Source organism: Lepidochelys kempii, chromosome 13 (genome assembly GCF_965140265.1).
Source record: "Lepidochelys kempii isolate rLepKem1 chromosome 13, rLepKem1.hap2, whole genome shotgun sequence".
In the NCBI taxonomy this organism is placed as follows: domain Eukaryota; kingdom Metazoa; phylum Chordata; order Testudines; family Cheloniidae; genus Lepidochelys; species Lepidochelys kempii.
This window is the reverse complement of record NC_133268.1, coordinates 32,374,874-32,389,700: the sequence shown is the minus strand read 5'-3', so window position 1 is coordinate 32,389,700 and position 14,827 is coordinate 32,374,874. Positions and strand designations below refer to the sequence as shown.

Genomic DNA, 14,827 nt, shown 5'->3' with positions numbered 1-14,827 from the left:
TCACTGTATTTTCCACTGAATGCATCCGATGAAGTGAGCTGTAGCTCACGAAAGCTCATGCTCAAATAAATTGGTTAGTCTCTAAGGTGCCACAGGTACTCCTTTTCTTTTTGCAAATACAGACTAACATGGCTGCTACTCTGAAACCTAATATGGGTAGTAAGACATTCCATTTCTCTCAGTTCGTCAGTGGTGTTCAACCTTCTTCCAGTAGATGGTGTTTGGTTTTGTGACCACAATGATGAAAGCCATTCATTGATGTAGGACTGCATTATAAAGGCTGGGTCTAGTCCCTGAATTGTTCTGGTTTATTGTCTGTCTGTGCTTGATTGGTGCACTGTGCTTTCTCTAGACACTGCACACATGGCAGATGTTGAGAGGGGAAACCAAAGCGATGTTACAGAATTCATCCTCCGCGGGTTCAGGATCCTCTACCCATTCCAGATTGGTCCCTTTGTGCTGGTTCTGCTAACGTACCTCACCACCCTGGCTGGGAACACCCTGGTCATTTTCACCATTCTGGTTGACCAAGGCCTTCACACCCCCATGTATTTCTTCCTAGGGAACTTGTCCTTCTTGGATATCTGGTACACATCCAACATCGTCCCCAAAATGCTGCAAGGTTTCCTGGCTGAGAAGGGTGTGGCGATTTCCTTCAGCGACTGTGTCATGCAGCTTTATATCTTTGGCTCCCAGGCAGCCACCGAGATCCTCCTGCTAACGGTGATGGCCTACGATCGCTACTTGGCAATATGCAGGCCGCTACGTTACACATCCCTCATGAAGACGAGGGAGTGCATTAAGCTGGCATCCTGCTCTTGGCTGGGTGGCTTCCTCTTCAACCCAGTGATAATGGCCTGGATTTACAGACTACGTTTCTGTGGCCCTAATGAAATCGACCATTTCTTTTGTGACTTCATGCCCCTGGTCAAGCTGTCATGCAGTGACACCCACCTGATCACCTTAGCGGCATTCTTGCTGTCCTCTACAGCCACCCTGATCCCCTTCCTGCTAACCCTGACATCCTACTCATTCATCATCACGGCAATAGTAAAAAACCCTTCCAGCACTGGGAGGCAGAAGGCCTTTTCCACCTGCACCTCCCACCTTATTGTGGTCAGCACTTTCTATGGGGCTCTGGCCATGGTCTACATGGTGCCGACGGCAAGCGCAACCATCAACCTAAACAAAATATTCTCCCTTCTCTACAGCCTGGTCACCCCATTGCTCAACCCCCTGGTCTACTCCCTGAGAAACAAGGATGTGAATGATGCTCTGAAGACAGTGGCCACTAGACTGTTGGATTTTCGAAGGAGGTAGAGCCAAAAAGGGAGCATGAGGGATTTAAAAATTAAAACTACAGTAGAACCTCAGAGTTACGAACCCCTCGGGAATAGAGGTTGTTCATAACTCTGACATGTTTGTAACTCTGAGCACAACATTATGGTTGTTCTTTCAAAAGTTTACAACTGAACATTGACTTAGTACAGCTTGGAAACTTTACTGTGCAGAAGAAAAATTTTGCTTTCCCTTTAATTTTTTTAGTAGTTTATGTTTAACACAGCACTGTGCTGTATTTGTTTTTTGTTTTTTTTCCCTTCTGCTGCTGCCTGATAGCGTATATCCAGTTCCCATTGAGGTGTGTGGTTGATCGGTCAGTTTGTAACTCTCATGTTCATAACTCTGAGGTTCTACTATCCTGGGCCGCATTCCCACCTGGTGTAAACTGACATAACCCCATTTGAATCAGTTCAGCTGTGCAAGTTAGTACTAGCTGCAGAGTTGGTCCATGCCCCTCCCATCCTGCCTCCCAGATTTAACAGACAAGGCAATCCCATGTTGTACTCCAGCTGCATCCTCAGCATTGAATCCTTGTTCAGGAGTTACTAGATCCGCCAAGTGCCTATCACTCCACATGCTGCATTTGTCCTCCATGGACTGCAGTAACCTGGGGTTTGCTGTCCATCAGGACAAGGGATGATTTTGGGGCAGATTTGTAAAGGTGTTTAGGTGCCTGAGGATTCAGGTAAGACACCTAGTGTGTTTTTTCAGAATAGCATCTGTTGATTTCAATGGGAATTAGACACATAGGCACATCTGAAAATCCCATAGTATGTCCACACAGGGAGAGTTAGAACCATAGAAATGCCGGGCTGGAAGGGACCTCAACAGGTCATCAAGTCCAACCGCCTGTGCTGAAGCAAGACCAATAAACCAAGGCCAGCCCCAAGAGGCATCTGTCCAGCCTGTTCTGCAAACGTCCAGTGACAGGGACTCCACAGCCTCCATTGGCTTTGATCATTTTCGTTGCTCTTCTCTGGACTCTCGCCAATTTGTCCACATCTTTCCTTAAGTGTGGCACCCAGAATGGGAGACAGTACTGCAGCTGAGACCTCCCCAGTGCTGAGTGGAGTAGAACGATGACTTCCCATGTCTTCCATACGACGATCCTGTTAACACACCCTAGAATGAGATTAGCCTTTTTCGCAACTGCATCACACTGTTGATTCATGTTGCATTTGTGACCCATGGGAACCTCCAGATCCTTGTCCACAGTGCTGCCCTCTCATAGACTCATAGACTATGAGAGTCAGAAGGGACCTCAGGAGGTCATCTAGTCCAACCCCCTGCTCAAAGCAGGCACAATCCCCAATTTTTTTGCCCCAGATCCCTAAATGGCCCCCTCAAGGATTGAACTCACAACCCTGGGTTTAGAAGGCCAATGCTCAAACCACTGAGCTATCCCGCCCCCCAGCCAGCGATTCCCCGGTTATAGCTGTTCCTGACTAACTCCCTGTGTAGACCTGCCCTTAAGGCAGAGTTCAGCACTTAAAGAAAGGATTCCACTGCCTCTATTTGCATGGGAAGTGCAACATATTCTCCCCAAACTCATAACCCTCAGAATTTGACTGACAATAAAGTGCCAGATTTCCAGCATAGCTCCATTTCAGTCAACAGTCCAACAGTGTAAATTGGCATCAGTCCATTGGAGACAGTGGGCCAGACCTTCTGCTGGTGTGATGCAGCGTGACTCCCATGAAGTCACTGTAACTGTGATTTACAGCAGTGGAGGGTCTGGCTTGTGATTTATACTGTGGTTAAGATTTTAAAAGCCGTGTCAAAGATTTTGATGCCTAATTTCCATTAAAATTGTTCCCAATGGCTATTTACCTTCTTTATTTAATTAGCTTTGGAATTTTACAGGCTCCAGTAGACAGATATAATTATACAATGTAATTAGGACTTGGATTGATCCATTTATTAATAACTGATCAGGATGAATACCATAAACCATTTCCCAGAAATATTTTTTCAAAAATTGAACTGAGTTCACAACCAGACTTGCCTGAATAAAGATTCATTTGGAATTAATTGATGTTGTTGTGGGAGCTGACAAAGGTTGCAGAACTGGGACCTCATTCTGTTAAGTGTTATCCACAATCTATGCCCCTGAAGAGCATACACTCCAAAAAGACTTGAATTTGTCCTTGAACAGCTGGGTGGAAGGACAGTACAGTGGTTAACATTCTACATCCAGAGGTGGGAAATCCAGGTTCAAGGTATGGCTCTACCATGGACTTTGTGTGTGACCTTGGGGCAAATGGCTTGGTCTCTGTGGGCCAGATTTTCACAGGGATTTGTGTGCATACACTGTTAAGATGAATTTTTTAAATCCTGCCAGGAGCTAGATTCACAAAGGGATTTAGGCACCTACCTGCTACCTTAGAGTATCTTCAGGGGGAACCAAATTTGATAATGGGCTGTTCAGCCTAACAGAGAAAGGTTCTAACACCATCCAATGGCTGGAAGTCAAAGCTAGACAAATTCAGACTAGAAATAAGGCATAAATGTGTAAGACTGGGGGAAATTAACCATTGGAACAGTTTACCACAGGTCGCAGCAGATTCTCAATCACTGACAATTTATAAACCAAGATGGGATGTTTTTCTAAGAGATCTGCTCTAGGAATTATTTTGGGGCAGATCTCTGGCCTGTGTTATACAGGAGGTCAGACTAGATGATCACAATGGTCCCTTCTGGCCTAGGAATATATGAAACCAGAGAGGTGGCAGATCTCTGTCCAAGTCCCATCTCCCCCTGACGCAGGGGGGGGACCACCTGAGGTCCCATGCCCCAGCTACATAACCAAACCACTGGGCTAAAAGTTATGAGGGAGGTCCTCCTCTTCCCCATACTCCAGCCCATCCTCACCCTGTGTAAGCTCACCTATATGGGACCAATCCGGTAGGTGAGCTCTGAACATGCTTACCCAATTGGGCCCCGCGGGCAAGTGAGGCAGAGGCCTGGCTATCTCCCCGCAGCTCGTGCAGGGCCCTGGGACTCAGCTGTCAGGATGGCTGGCTTGGGGCTGCTGAGCACATGCCCAGAGGCACCTAGGGAAATTTTCCCTCAAAAAAGCAGGAGCTTAGTGAGTTTAGGCACCAACGGCGTTTGACAGCCCTTGAGCAGCAGTTTTGTGCATCCCCAAGGGACCTAACTCTGGGATCTGTAGGTGCCTAAGGTGCCACTTAGGTAGGCAGCCACCTAAGTGCCTTTGTGAATTGGGCCCTTCCCTAACTGATTTTGAAAACCCCACTAGGTGCTTCTCTGCATCTTTAGGCTTTTAAATACCTTTTAAAGGATGCCCCCTTTGCCCCCCCTCCATAGAATCATAGAATCATAGAATATCAGGGTTGGAAGGGACCTCAGGAGGTCATCTAGTCCAACCCCCTGCTCAAAAGCAGAACCAATCCCCAATTAAATCATCCCAGCCAGGGCTTTGTCAAGCCTGACCTTAAAAACTTCTAAGGAAGGAGATTCCACCACCTCCCTAGGCAATGCATTCCAGTGTTTCACCACCCTCCTAGTGAAAAAGTTTTTCCTAATATCCAACCTAAACCACCCCCACTGCAACTTGAGACCATTACTCCTTGTCCTGTCATCTTTTACCATTGAGAACAGTCTAGAACCATCCTCTTAGGAACCACCTCTCAGGTAGTTGAAAGCAGCTATCAAATCCCCCCTCATTCTTCTCTTCTGCAGACTAAACAATCCCAGTTCCCTCAGCCTCTCCTCATAAGTCATGTGTTCCAGACCCCTAATCATTTTTGTTGCCCTTCGCTGGACTCTCTCCAAATTATCCACATCCTCCTTGTAGTGTGGGGCCCAAAACTGGACACAGTACTCCAGATGAGGCCTCACCAATGTCGAATAGAGGGGGACGATCACATCCCTCAATCTGCTCGCTATGCCCCTACTTATACATCCCAAAATGCCATTGGCCTTCTTGGCAACAAGGACACACTGCTGACTCATATCCAGCTTCTCGTCCACTGTCACCCCTAGGTCCTTTTCCACAGAACTGCTGCCTAGCCATTCGGTCCCTAGTCTGTAGCTGTGCATTGGGTTCTTCCGTCCTAAGTGCAGGACCCTGCACTTATCCTTATTGAACCTCATCAGATTTCTTTTGGCCCAATCCTCCAATTTGTCTAGGTCCCTCCGTATCCTATCCCTGCCCTCCAGCGTATCTACCACTCCTCCCAGTTTAGTATCATCCGCAAATTTGCTGAGAGTGCAACCCACACCATCCTCCAGATCATTTATGAAGATATTAAACAAAACCGGCCCCAGGACCAACCCCTGGGGCACTCCACTTGACACCGGCTGCCAACTAGACATGGAGCCATTGATCACTACCCGTTGAGCCCGACAATCTAGCCAACTTTCTACCCACCTTATAGTGCATTCATCCAGCCCATACTTCTTTAACTTGCTGACAACAATACTGTGGGAGACCGTGTCAAAAGCTTTGCTAAAGTCAAGATACAATACATCCACTGCTTTCCCTTCATCCACAGAACCAGTAATCTCATCATAGAAGGCGATTAGATTAGTCAGGCATGACCTTCCCTTGGTGAATCCATGCTGACTGTTCCTGATCACTTTCCTCTCATATAAGTGCTTCAGGATTGATTCTTTGAAGACCTGCTCCATGATTTTTCCGGGGACTGAAGTGAGGCTGACTGGCCTGTAGTTCCCAGGATCCTCCTTCTTCCCTTTTTTAAAGATTGGCACTACATTAGCCTTTTTCCATTCATCCGGGACTTCCCCCGTTCGCCACGAGTTTTCAAAGATAATGGCCAATGGCTCTGCAATCACAGCCGCCAATTCCTTTAGCACTCTCGGATGCAACTCGTCCGGCTCCATGGACTTGTGCACGTCCAGCTTTTCTAAATAGTCCCTAACCACCTCTTTCTCCACAGAGGGCTGGCCATCTATTCCCCATGTTGTGATGCCCAGCGCAGCAGTCTGGGAGCTGTCCTTGTTAGTGAAGACAGAGGCAAAAAAAGCATTGAGTACATTAGCTTTTTCCACATCCTCTGTCACTAGGTTGCCTCCCTCATTCAGTAAGGGGCCCACACTTTCCTTGGTTTTCTTCTTGTTGCCAACATACCTGAAGAAACCCTTCTTGTTACTCTTGACATCTCTGGCTAGCTGCAGCTCCAGGTGCGATTTGGCCCTCCTGATTTCATTCCTACATGCCCGAGCAATATTTTTATATTCTTCCCTGGTCATATGTCCAACCTTCCACTTCTTGTAAGCTTCTTTTTTATGTTTAAGATCCGCTAGGATTTCACCATTAAGCCAAGCTGGTCGCCTGCCATATTTACTATTCTTTCGACTCATTGGGATGGTTTGTCCCTGTAACCTCAACAGGGATTCCTTGAAATACAGCCAGCTCTCCTGGACTCCTTTCCCCTTCATGTTAGTCCCCCAGGGGATCCTACCCAACCGTTCCCTGAGGGAGTCGAAGTCTGCTTTCCTGAAGTCCAGGGTCCGTATCCTGCTGCTTACCTTTCTTCCCTGTGTCAGGATCCTGAACTCAACCAACTCATGGTCACTGCCTCCCAGATTCCCATCCACTTTTGCTTCCCCTACTAATTCTTCCCGGTTTGTGAGCAGCAGGTCAAGAAAAGCTCCCCCCCAGTTGGCTCCTCTAGCACTTGCACCAGGAAATTGTCCCCTACGCTTTCCAAAACCTTCCTGGATTGTCTATGCACCGCTGTATTGCTCTCCCAGCAGATATCAGGAAAATTAAAGTCACCCACGAGAACCACGGCGTGCGATCTAGTAGCTTCTGCGAGTTGCCGGAAGAAAGCCTCATCCACCTCATCCCCCTGGTCCGGTGGTCTACAGCAGACTCCCACCACTACATTACTCTTGTTGCTCACACTTCTAAACTTAATCCAGAGACACTCAGGTTTTTCTGCAGTTTCGTACCGGAGTTCTGAGCAGTCATACTGCTCCCTTACATACAGTGCTACTCCCCCACCTTTTCTGCCCTGCCTGTCCTTCCTGAACAGTTTATAACCATCCATGACAGTACTCCAGTCATGTGAGTTATCCCACCAAGTCTCTGTTATTCCAATCACGTCATAATTCCTTGACATCACCAGGACCTCCAGTTCTCCCTGCTTGTTTCCAAGGCTTTGTGCATTCGTATATAAGCACTTGAGATAACCTGCTGATCGCCCCTCATTCTCAGTATGAGCTAGGAGCCCTTCCCTCACAGACGTTCCTGCCTGTGCTTCCTCCCGGTATCCCGCTTTCCCACTTACCTCAGGGCTTTGGTCTCCTTCCCCTGGTGAACCTAGTTTAAAGCCCTCCTCACTAGGTTAGCCAGCCTGCTGGCAAAGATGCTCTTCCCTCTCTTCGTAAGATGGAGCCCGTCTCTGCCCAGCACTCCTACTTCATGGAACACCATCCCATGGTCAAAGAACCCAAAGCCTTCTCTTCGACACCACCTGCATAGCCATTTGTTGACTTCCACGATTCGACGGTCCCTGCCCTGGCCTTTTCCTTCCACAGGGAGGATGGACGAGAACACCACTTGCACCTCAAACTCCTTTATCCTTCTTCCCAGAGCCACGTAGTCCGCAGTGATCCGCTCAAGGTCATTCTTGGCAGTATCATTGGTGCCCACGTGGAGAAGCAGGAAGGGGTAGCGATCCGAGGGCTTGATGAGTCTCGGCAGTCTCTCCGTCACATCGCGAATCTTAGCCCCTGGCAAGCAGCAGACTTCTCGGTTTTCCCGGTCAGGGTGGCAGATAGATGACTCAGTCCCCTTGAGGAGAGAGTCCCCGACCACCACCACCCGCCTCCTTCTCTTGGGAGAGGTGGTCGTGGAACCCCCCATCTCAGGACAGTGCATCTCATGCCTTCCAACCAGCGGAGTCTCCTTCTGCTTTCTCCCCCCAGACATATCATCTGGTCCACTCTCCGCAAAGGTACCTGTGGAGAGAACATGAAAGCGGTTAGTTACCTGTGTCCGCATTGCTGGAACCCGGACATTCCCCCTTCTTCTTCTGGAAGTCACATGTTGCCAAGCTTCTTCACTGGCCTCTTGGCTCCGCTGTGCAACCTGCTCTAAATCTTTAGAGCTTTGTGCCCGTAGAAGCATATCCTGACTTTTGTCCAGAAAATCCTCAGATTCTCGTATGCAACGCAGGGTCGTTATCTGTTGCTCCAGACCTTCAATCTTCTCTTCCAATATGGAGACCAGCTTGCCCTTTGTACAGACAAAGTCGCTTCTGTCCTGTGGAAGAAAGACAAACATGGCACATCTAGTGCAGGTCACAACAGCTGAACCCCCCCCTTCCATATCACCTTCCTACTATGAGCTTCCTCAGAGAAGTTGGCAAGATGTAAGCCTCACTGGGCTCACTCCAGGCGAACTCCCAGGCAAACTCCTGCTGTGTGCTGCTCTGCTGTTCCCCGCCGCTCAGCTGGTTCGCGAAGCTCTGGCTATTTTTAAACAGCCAGGCTTCCCTGAAACAAACAAACAGACGGCCCCAATGCCCACCCCCTGCAGGCTACCAGCCAATCAGGCACTCGCTCAGGCTCTCACACTGCCCTCCCAGCAAACACACACTCGGATACTTACTCAGCAAACACGCACTCGGATACTCACCGATCCCAATTCCTCAAATTTGTCACGTACAAAAGACGGCTCAGGTTTGGGAATCTCCCTAACATCCTCAGCCGTGAAGACTGAAGCAAAAAATTCATTTAGTTTCTCTGCAATGACTTTATCGTCTTTAAGTGCTCCTTTTGTACCTCGATTGTCCAGGGGCTCCACTGGTTGTTTAGCAGGCTTCCTGTTTCTGATGTACTTAAAAAACATTTTGTTAATACCTTTTGAGTTTTTGGCTAGTTGGTCTTCAAACTCCTTTTTGGCTTTTCTTATTACATTTTTACACTAATTTGGCAGAGTTTATGCTCCTCTCTATTTACCTCATTAGGATTGGACTTCCACTTTTAAAAAGATGCCTTTTTATCTCTCACTGCTTCTTTTACATGGTTGTTAAGCCACGGTGGCTCTTTTTGAGTTCTTTTACTGTGTTTTTTAATTTGGGGGTATACATTTACGTTGGGCCTATATTATGGTGTCTTTGAAAAGTTTCCATGCAGCTTGCAGGGATTTCACTCTAGTCACTGTACCTTTTAATTTCCGTTTAACTAACCTCCTCATTTTTGCATAGTTCCCCTTTCTGAAATTAAATGCCACAGTGTTGGGCTGTTGAGGTGTTCTTCCCACCGCAGGAATGTTAAATGTTATTATATCATGGTCACTATTTCCAAGTGGTCCTGTTATAGTTACCTCTTGGACCAGATCCTGCGCTCCCCTCAGGACTAGATCGAGAGTTCCCTCTCCCCTTCTGGGTTCCTGTACCAGCTGCTCCAAGAAGCCGTCATTTAAAATATCAAGAAATTTTGTCTCTGCATTTTGTCCTGAGGTGACATGGACCCAGTCAATATGGAGATAATTGAAATCCCCCACTATTATTGAGTTCTTTATTTTGATAGCCTCTCTAATCTCCTTAGCATTTCATCATCACTATCACTGTCCTGAAAGTCACATATTGTCGTCTAGGGCCACGTAACTTGGACCTGTGAGACTCACTCAGGAACACAGGTACTGACACACCCGAGAAGAGCAGTGATCCCTCTAATTTGGAGTCCTGTCTTAAAGAGTGGCCAATACTAGATACTCTAGAAAAGTATTCAGCTCCCTTAAAGGCTTTTGCACAATCTCATATATATGGGGAATGTTTTCTCCAGACAGTGATATTGTAGCCATGTTGGCAGCTGGATATTACAGAGACAAGCTAGGTGAGGTAACATCTTTTATCGTTCCAATAAAATTGGTCACCCACCTTCTTTCCCCAGACAGTTAATTCTTGGCCTATGTCATGAAACCTTCTATGTTTTATACTTTGTTGGTGTAACTAGACATCTACATTCCTTCTCAGGTGATTATCAGGCCCCAATTACTGTAGTATCTGAGCACCTTACAGTCCTTAACTTATTTATCCCCACAATGCCGCAATGAGATTGGAAAGCCTTTTTGTGCCCATTGTACAGATGGAGAACTGAGGCCCTAAGTGATTCCCCCAAAGGCCCCCAGGCCCTAACCCTGACCCTGAGGGAGCTTCTCTGTCCCATTCATCAGTCCTTAACCTCTCGCACATCCCCTTTTTGTTCATCTCCTCCTTAAATTAAACTCCCCCTGAGTCTTTTCTGAGGTTGGGATATTCAAAGGGACCTAAAGAAATTAGAAAATCAGGGGGATTTGGCCACCGGACTCCCTTGAAATTCCCAGCCCCATTCAGCAGGTGGGAAAAGAAGAGACGCTCTCATCCCCCAGCTCTGAGACACCAGGCGCAGCGCAGGAGCCTGCAGGTCAGCGCCAGCAGAACAGGGCGGGAGCCTGCTCGCCTCCTGCTAGTGCCTGAGACACTGACCAGCAGCACAGCAGGGAAACTGCTTCTGCCCTGCCCCGTGCACAAAGGGAACCCCCAGCAGCCATGCACAGACCCCTCGCCCTCTCCCGCTCCTCCCCTCCTTGGCCACCAGAGACATGCTCTACCCCAGCTGCACTCTGCAGCCCAGCTGAGGAGTGAGTGTGTCTGGGCCCAGATTCAGTGCAGCGACATGCTTCCAGCCATGCTCTGCAGTGCCACAGGGGCAGGGAGTAGGAAGTGAGACGGAGCAGGAAATGCACAGTCCCGGTGTGCACCTGAGAGACAGCTCCAGCTGGTCTCCTTCCTACTACGGCACTGTTTCGTCCTCCGTGAGAGCCCCAGGATCTGACAAAGGGCTCGCCTAAGGGGTGTGACTCTCCAGCGCAATAGCCTGCCACGTACTAACGCTCCATGGACCCTGCAGCAGCGCACTCAAGATTCCCTAGCACACTTTGACCTGCCCCCGTTTCAAACACCACTAGGGCAAAGTCCACTAGGGGACTTTTAGTGCATGATAGCAGGGTCTGCGCGGCCCCTTACTGCACGGCAACCTAGAGCACTGCAGATTTCCACCCCAGCCTGCCATGCACTGACTCCCTGTGTGGACAAACCCCAGGAAGGATCAGATTTAAATTGAAACCACAGCAGGAAACTGCAATGCTGAGTGGATGTGGGGATTGGGACGTGGTTTCCACTTCCAGGCTGCTTCCCTCAGTGTCTCCAGCTCTCAGAGCTTGTCTGCAGGGTGAGAGAGCGCACTCAAGAGCACTGGGATTTCTAAAGGGCACCAGCAAGTTGCACGCGAACTGACTCGTATAGACTCTTGCTGGCGCCCACTGAAATTTCCTTTGTGCACAACGTTTGGTGCCCTGTAGAACTGACACCTCACGGTTGTGCACCACCACCCCACATGGACAAGCCGGCATTCGCTCGGCAAAGACACCTACCTTCTACTGCTGCTCTGGGCTGGCGCTTACTTTCTTGCTTGAAATGCACACATCTTCATGCCTCCTGCTCTGGAGCCTTCCAGGGTTTATAGAGGAAAGCTGCCTCTCGCTGGCTCAGGCAGCTGTTGGGATCTCCACTGTGGCTGCTGATAATGATCCCCTTGAAAGAGCCCTCAGGAGGGAATTCAGTGCTATATTGCTTGTTAAAACAGTGTAAACATCAAGGCCTCTGACTACTGAGGCCTGGTCTACACTACAGAGTTAGGTTGACGCAAGACAGCTTATATCAACCTAACTGTGGAAGTCTCTACACTTAAATTTCGCTCCTGCCAAAGTAACTGCCCTGCTACGCTGACTTAATAATGCTTCCAGAGGCGTAGCGTCAAGGTCGATGTAGTTAGATCGATGCAGTGTCAGTGTAGACGCTGCCTTGCTTATGTCGACTGTTACTGGCTTTCAGGAGCCTTCCCCACAATGCCCTGCACTGACAGTACAATCAATACCAGCGCTCCTGGTGAGGCCGCGCACCGCCGAGACAAGGAGCAAAGTGTAGACACGCACAAGCGATGTAATTACTGCAGCAGCGGTATGTCGACATAAGTTAGGTCAACTTAGTTTTGTAGTGTAGACATGGCCTGATGAGTAGAGCAGAATGAGTTCCTTAGGATTAGGCCCATAGAAGTTATTCTTTGCTGACTGTCTGGGCTAGATTGCCCATTCGGGGATGAATGGACAGGAGTGATATATGTAAGATATGGGAGCGAATTGTTCTGCTCTATTCAGCTCTGGTGAGGCCTCGGATGAAGTGCTGTGTCCAGTTCAGGGCGCCACACTTTAAGAGGGATGTGGACAAATTAGATACAGTGCAGGGGAGAGCAACAAAAAATGATAAAGAGGTTTAGAAAACCTGACCGATAAGGAAAGGTTGAAAAAATTGAGCATGTTTAGTCTAGAGAAGAGAAGGGTGAGGGGGGACATGATCCCAGTCTTCAGAGATGTACCAGGTCATTGGAAAGAGGATGATGATCAATTGTTCTCCATATGTACCAAGGGTAGGACAAGAAGGAATCTATAACAAAACATGCAGGAGGTGGGAGACACTGTGGAACAGTGACACAGTGCAAGTGACACAGAGCAATCTTGTGGCCCAGCAGAGAGACCACTGGACTGGGACTATTCCCAGCTGTGCACCTGGCCTGCTGGTTGACTGTGAGCAAGGCACATTGCGGCTCTGTGCCTCAGTTTCCCATCTGTAAAATGGGAGTATTGCTGTAAAGCTCTTGGGGATCTGCTGATGAAAAGGACAATAGCAAAGGTCAGTCTTTTGATTATTAGCGAGCCCCAGTGGCACGTCAACTGCAAACTTAGATGAGAACTACAGCTGTCTAAAAGGCATCACCTTTTACCAACCTTTTTCTCCTTCTGTTTGAAAAACTAGGAAATAAAATGTCAAAAAACTTTGTCAATGTAGAGTTAAAGTGTCTGGTGATAGCTCGGGCCCTTCTAGAATGCTGTGTTCCGCTAAACTCAGACTTCTGAAAACCAGGAAACACAGAGAGAAGGTGAATGCCTACACAACCTTAATTCTGCCCTACTTGAGCAATGCCCCACAACTCCCATAATGCACACACTCCCATTCTGCTTTTTCACTAGAATAGACAGGCGCTACCTGCACTTGCCCTGTGCTCAAACACTGATCCCACTCCCCCAACAGAACACTACCCATGTATAATTTAGAAGCTTCTTCATCCACTTTCACAACCCCTTCACACAGGGCACCACCTAAACCTAGCCTTCCCCCTATCCAGATTTAATCCACAGACTGTTCTCATGTCCCACCTCACTACTGACAATGCCCATTCCAACACAGAATTGTGTCCGCTGTGGCAGGAGCAGGGCGCTGGGGTTTTCTAGTCAGGGGTACTGTCAGTGGGGAGGTGGGTCTGTGCATTCACAAAGGGACTTGGGCATTGAGTGTCGCAACTCCTATCTTTTTGGTGCCTAGAAAAATCACAGGGCTCCACAAAGCCTGTGTGGTGCCCCCACAACGAAGGAGGAGAGATCAGCACCTAAGAATGGGATCCATAGAAGGACAGCACACTCAGCTGAGAGACTCCTGAGCTAGCTAATGGGAGACAATGAGGAGAGGGGGGTGTCCTCAGCACCACCCCTCTCCAGAAGTTCAGCACCTAAATCTGGGCTGGAGGGGAAAGCCTTGCTCTGCTTGGGACTCTCAGCCCCTCTCTTTGAGTTAGACACAGACGCCTCCTAGCTTGGAGTCCAACGTTTAGGCTATGCCGGCGTCACACCCTGGGTTCAATTCCCCCTGCCCCAGAGTGGAGAAGGGATTTGCCATCCCTCAGGTAAGTGCACTAACCACTGGAGTTATTGGCGATATTGGTGGGAGAAGGACTCCCACAGTCTCTCCCATTGAAGCTGTTCCTCTTGGCATAAATAATGAAAGAGGCCTTGGACCAGAGACAGCAAATACGAAAAGGGCTCTGTAGCCTGGAAGACCAAGTGCTCCCTGGGATGCAGGAGACCTGGAATCCGAATGACTCTTTCATTATTTAAAATCTAGGAATCAATTAATTCAGATCCACCCATCTAACCTCTTGCTGCCCCATCCCCGAATTAACCCACCCCAACAGAATTAACCCACCCCTCCCACACCCCACCCCAAATAAACCCCACCCCAACAGAACCTCCTGCCAGGGCCCCCCACCCATCCCACCTCCCTGCCACACCAACCCCTATCTCGCCAAAAAAACTCATACCACAAAGTCCCCTAATAAACCCCCCCCCCGCCCAGAAAACATCACCCTGCCCATACCCTTTGTGATGGGTTCCCCCAGGGTGCCACTTGGAACTGGGGTACCACTGAGCCCTGCTGACCCACCAGCCTGGGCTCCCTCCTACACTATACTGCTGTGACAAGCTACAAAGCCCTCCAAGCTGTCTGTAAGCAAGGACTGGCCTGTCTCCCAAGATCTGTGAGAGTGATGGGTCATCCTTCAGGATAGGTTGTAGAGACTACAATACCCACCTGCTGGAAACTACAATACCCAGCTGCTG

The 14,827-nt window shown here is 48.7% G+C and overlaps 1 protein-coding gene across 1 annotated transcript; it reads left to right on the top strand.

Annotated features, from left to right (window-relative positions):
- The first annotated feature begins 363 nt into the window (after positions 1 to 363).
- Positions 364 to 1,320, top strand: LOC140897356 (olfactory receptor 11A1-like). The gene has a single exon (XM_073309895.1). The coding sequence runs from the start codon at positions 364 to 366 to the stop codon at positions 1,318 to 1,320; it is 957 nt and encodes a 318-aa protein (XP_073165996.1).
- Positions 1,321 to 14,827: the final 13,507 nt, after the last annotated feature.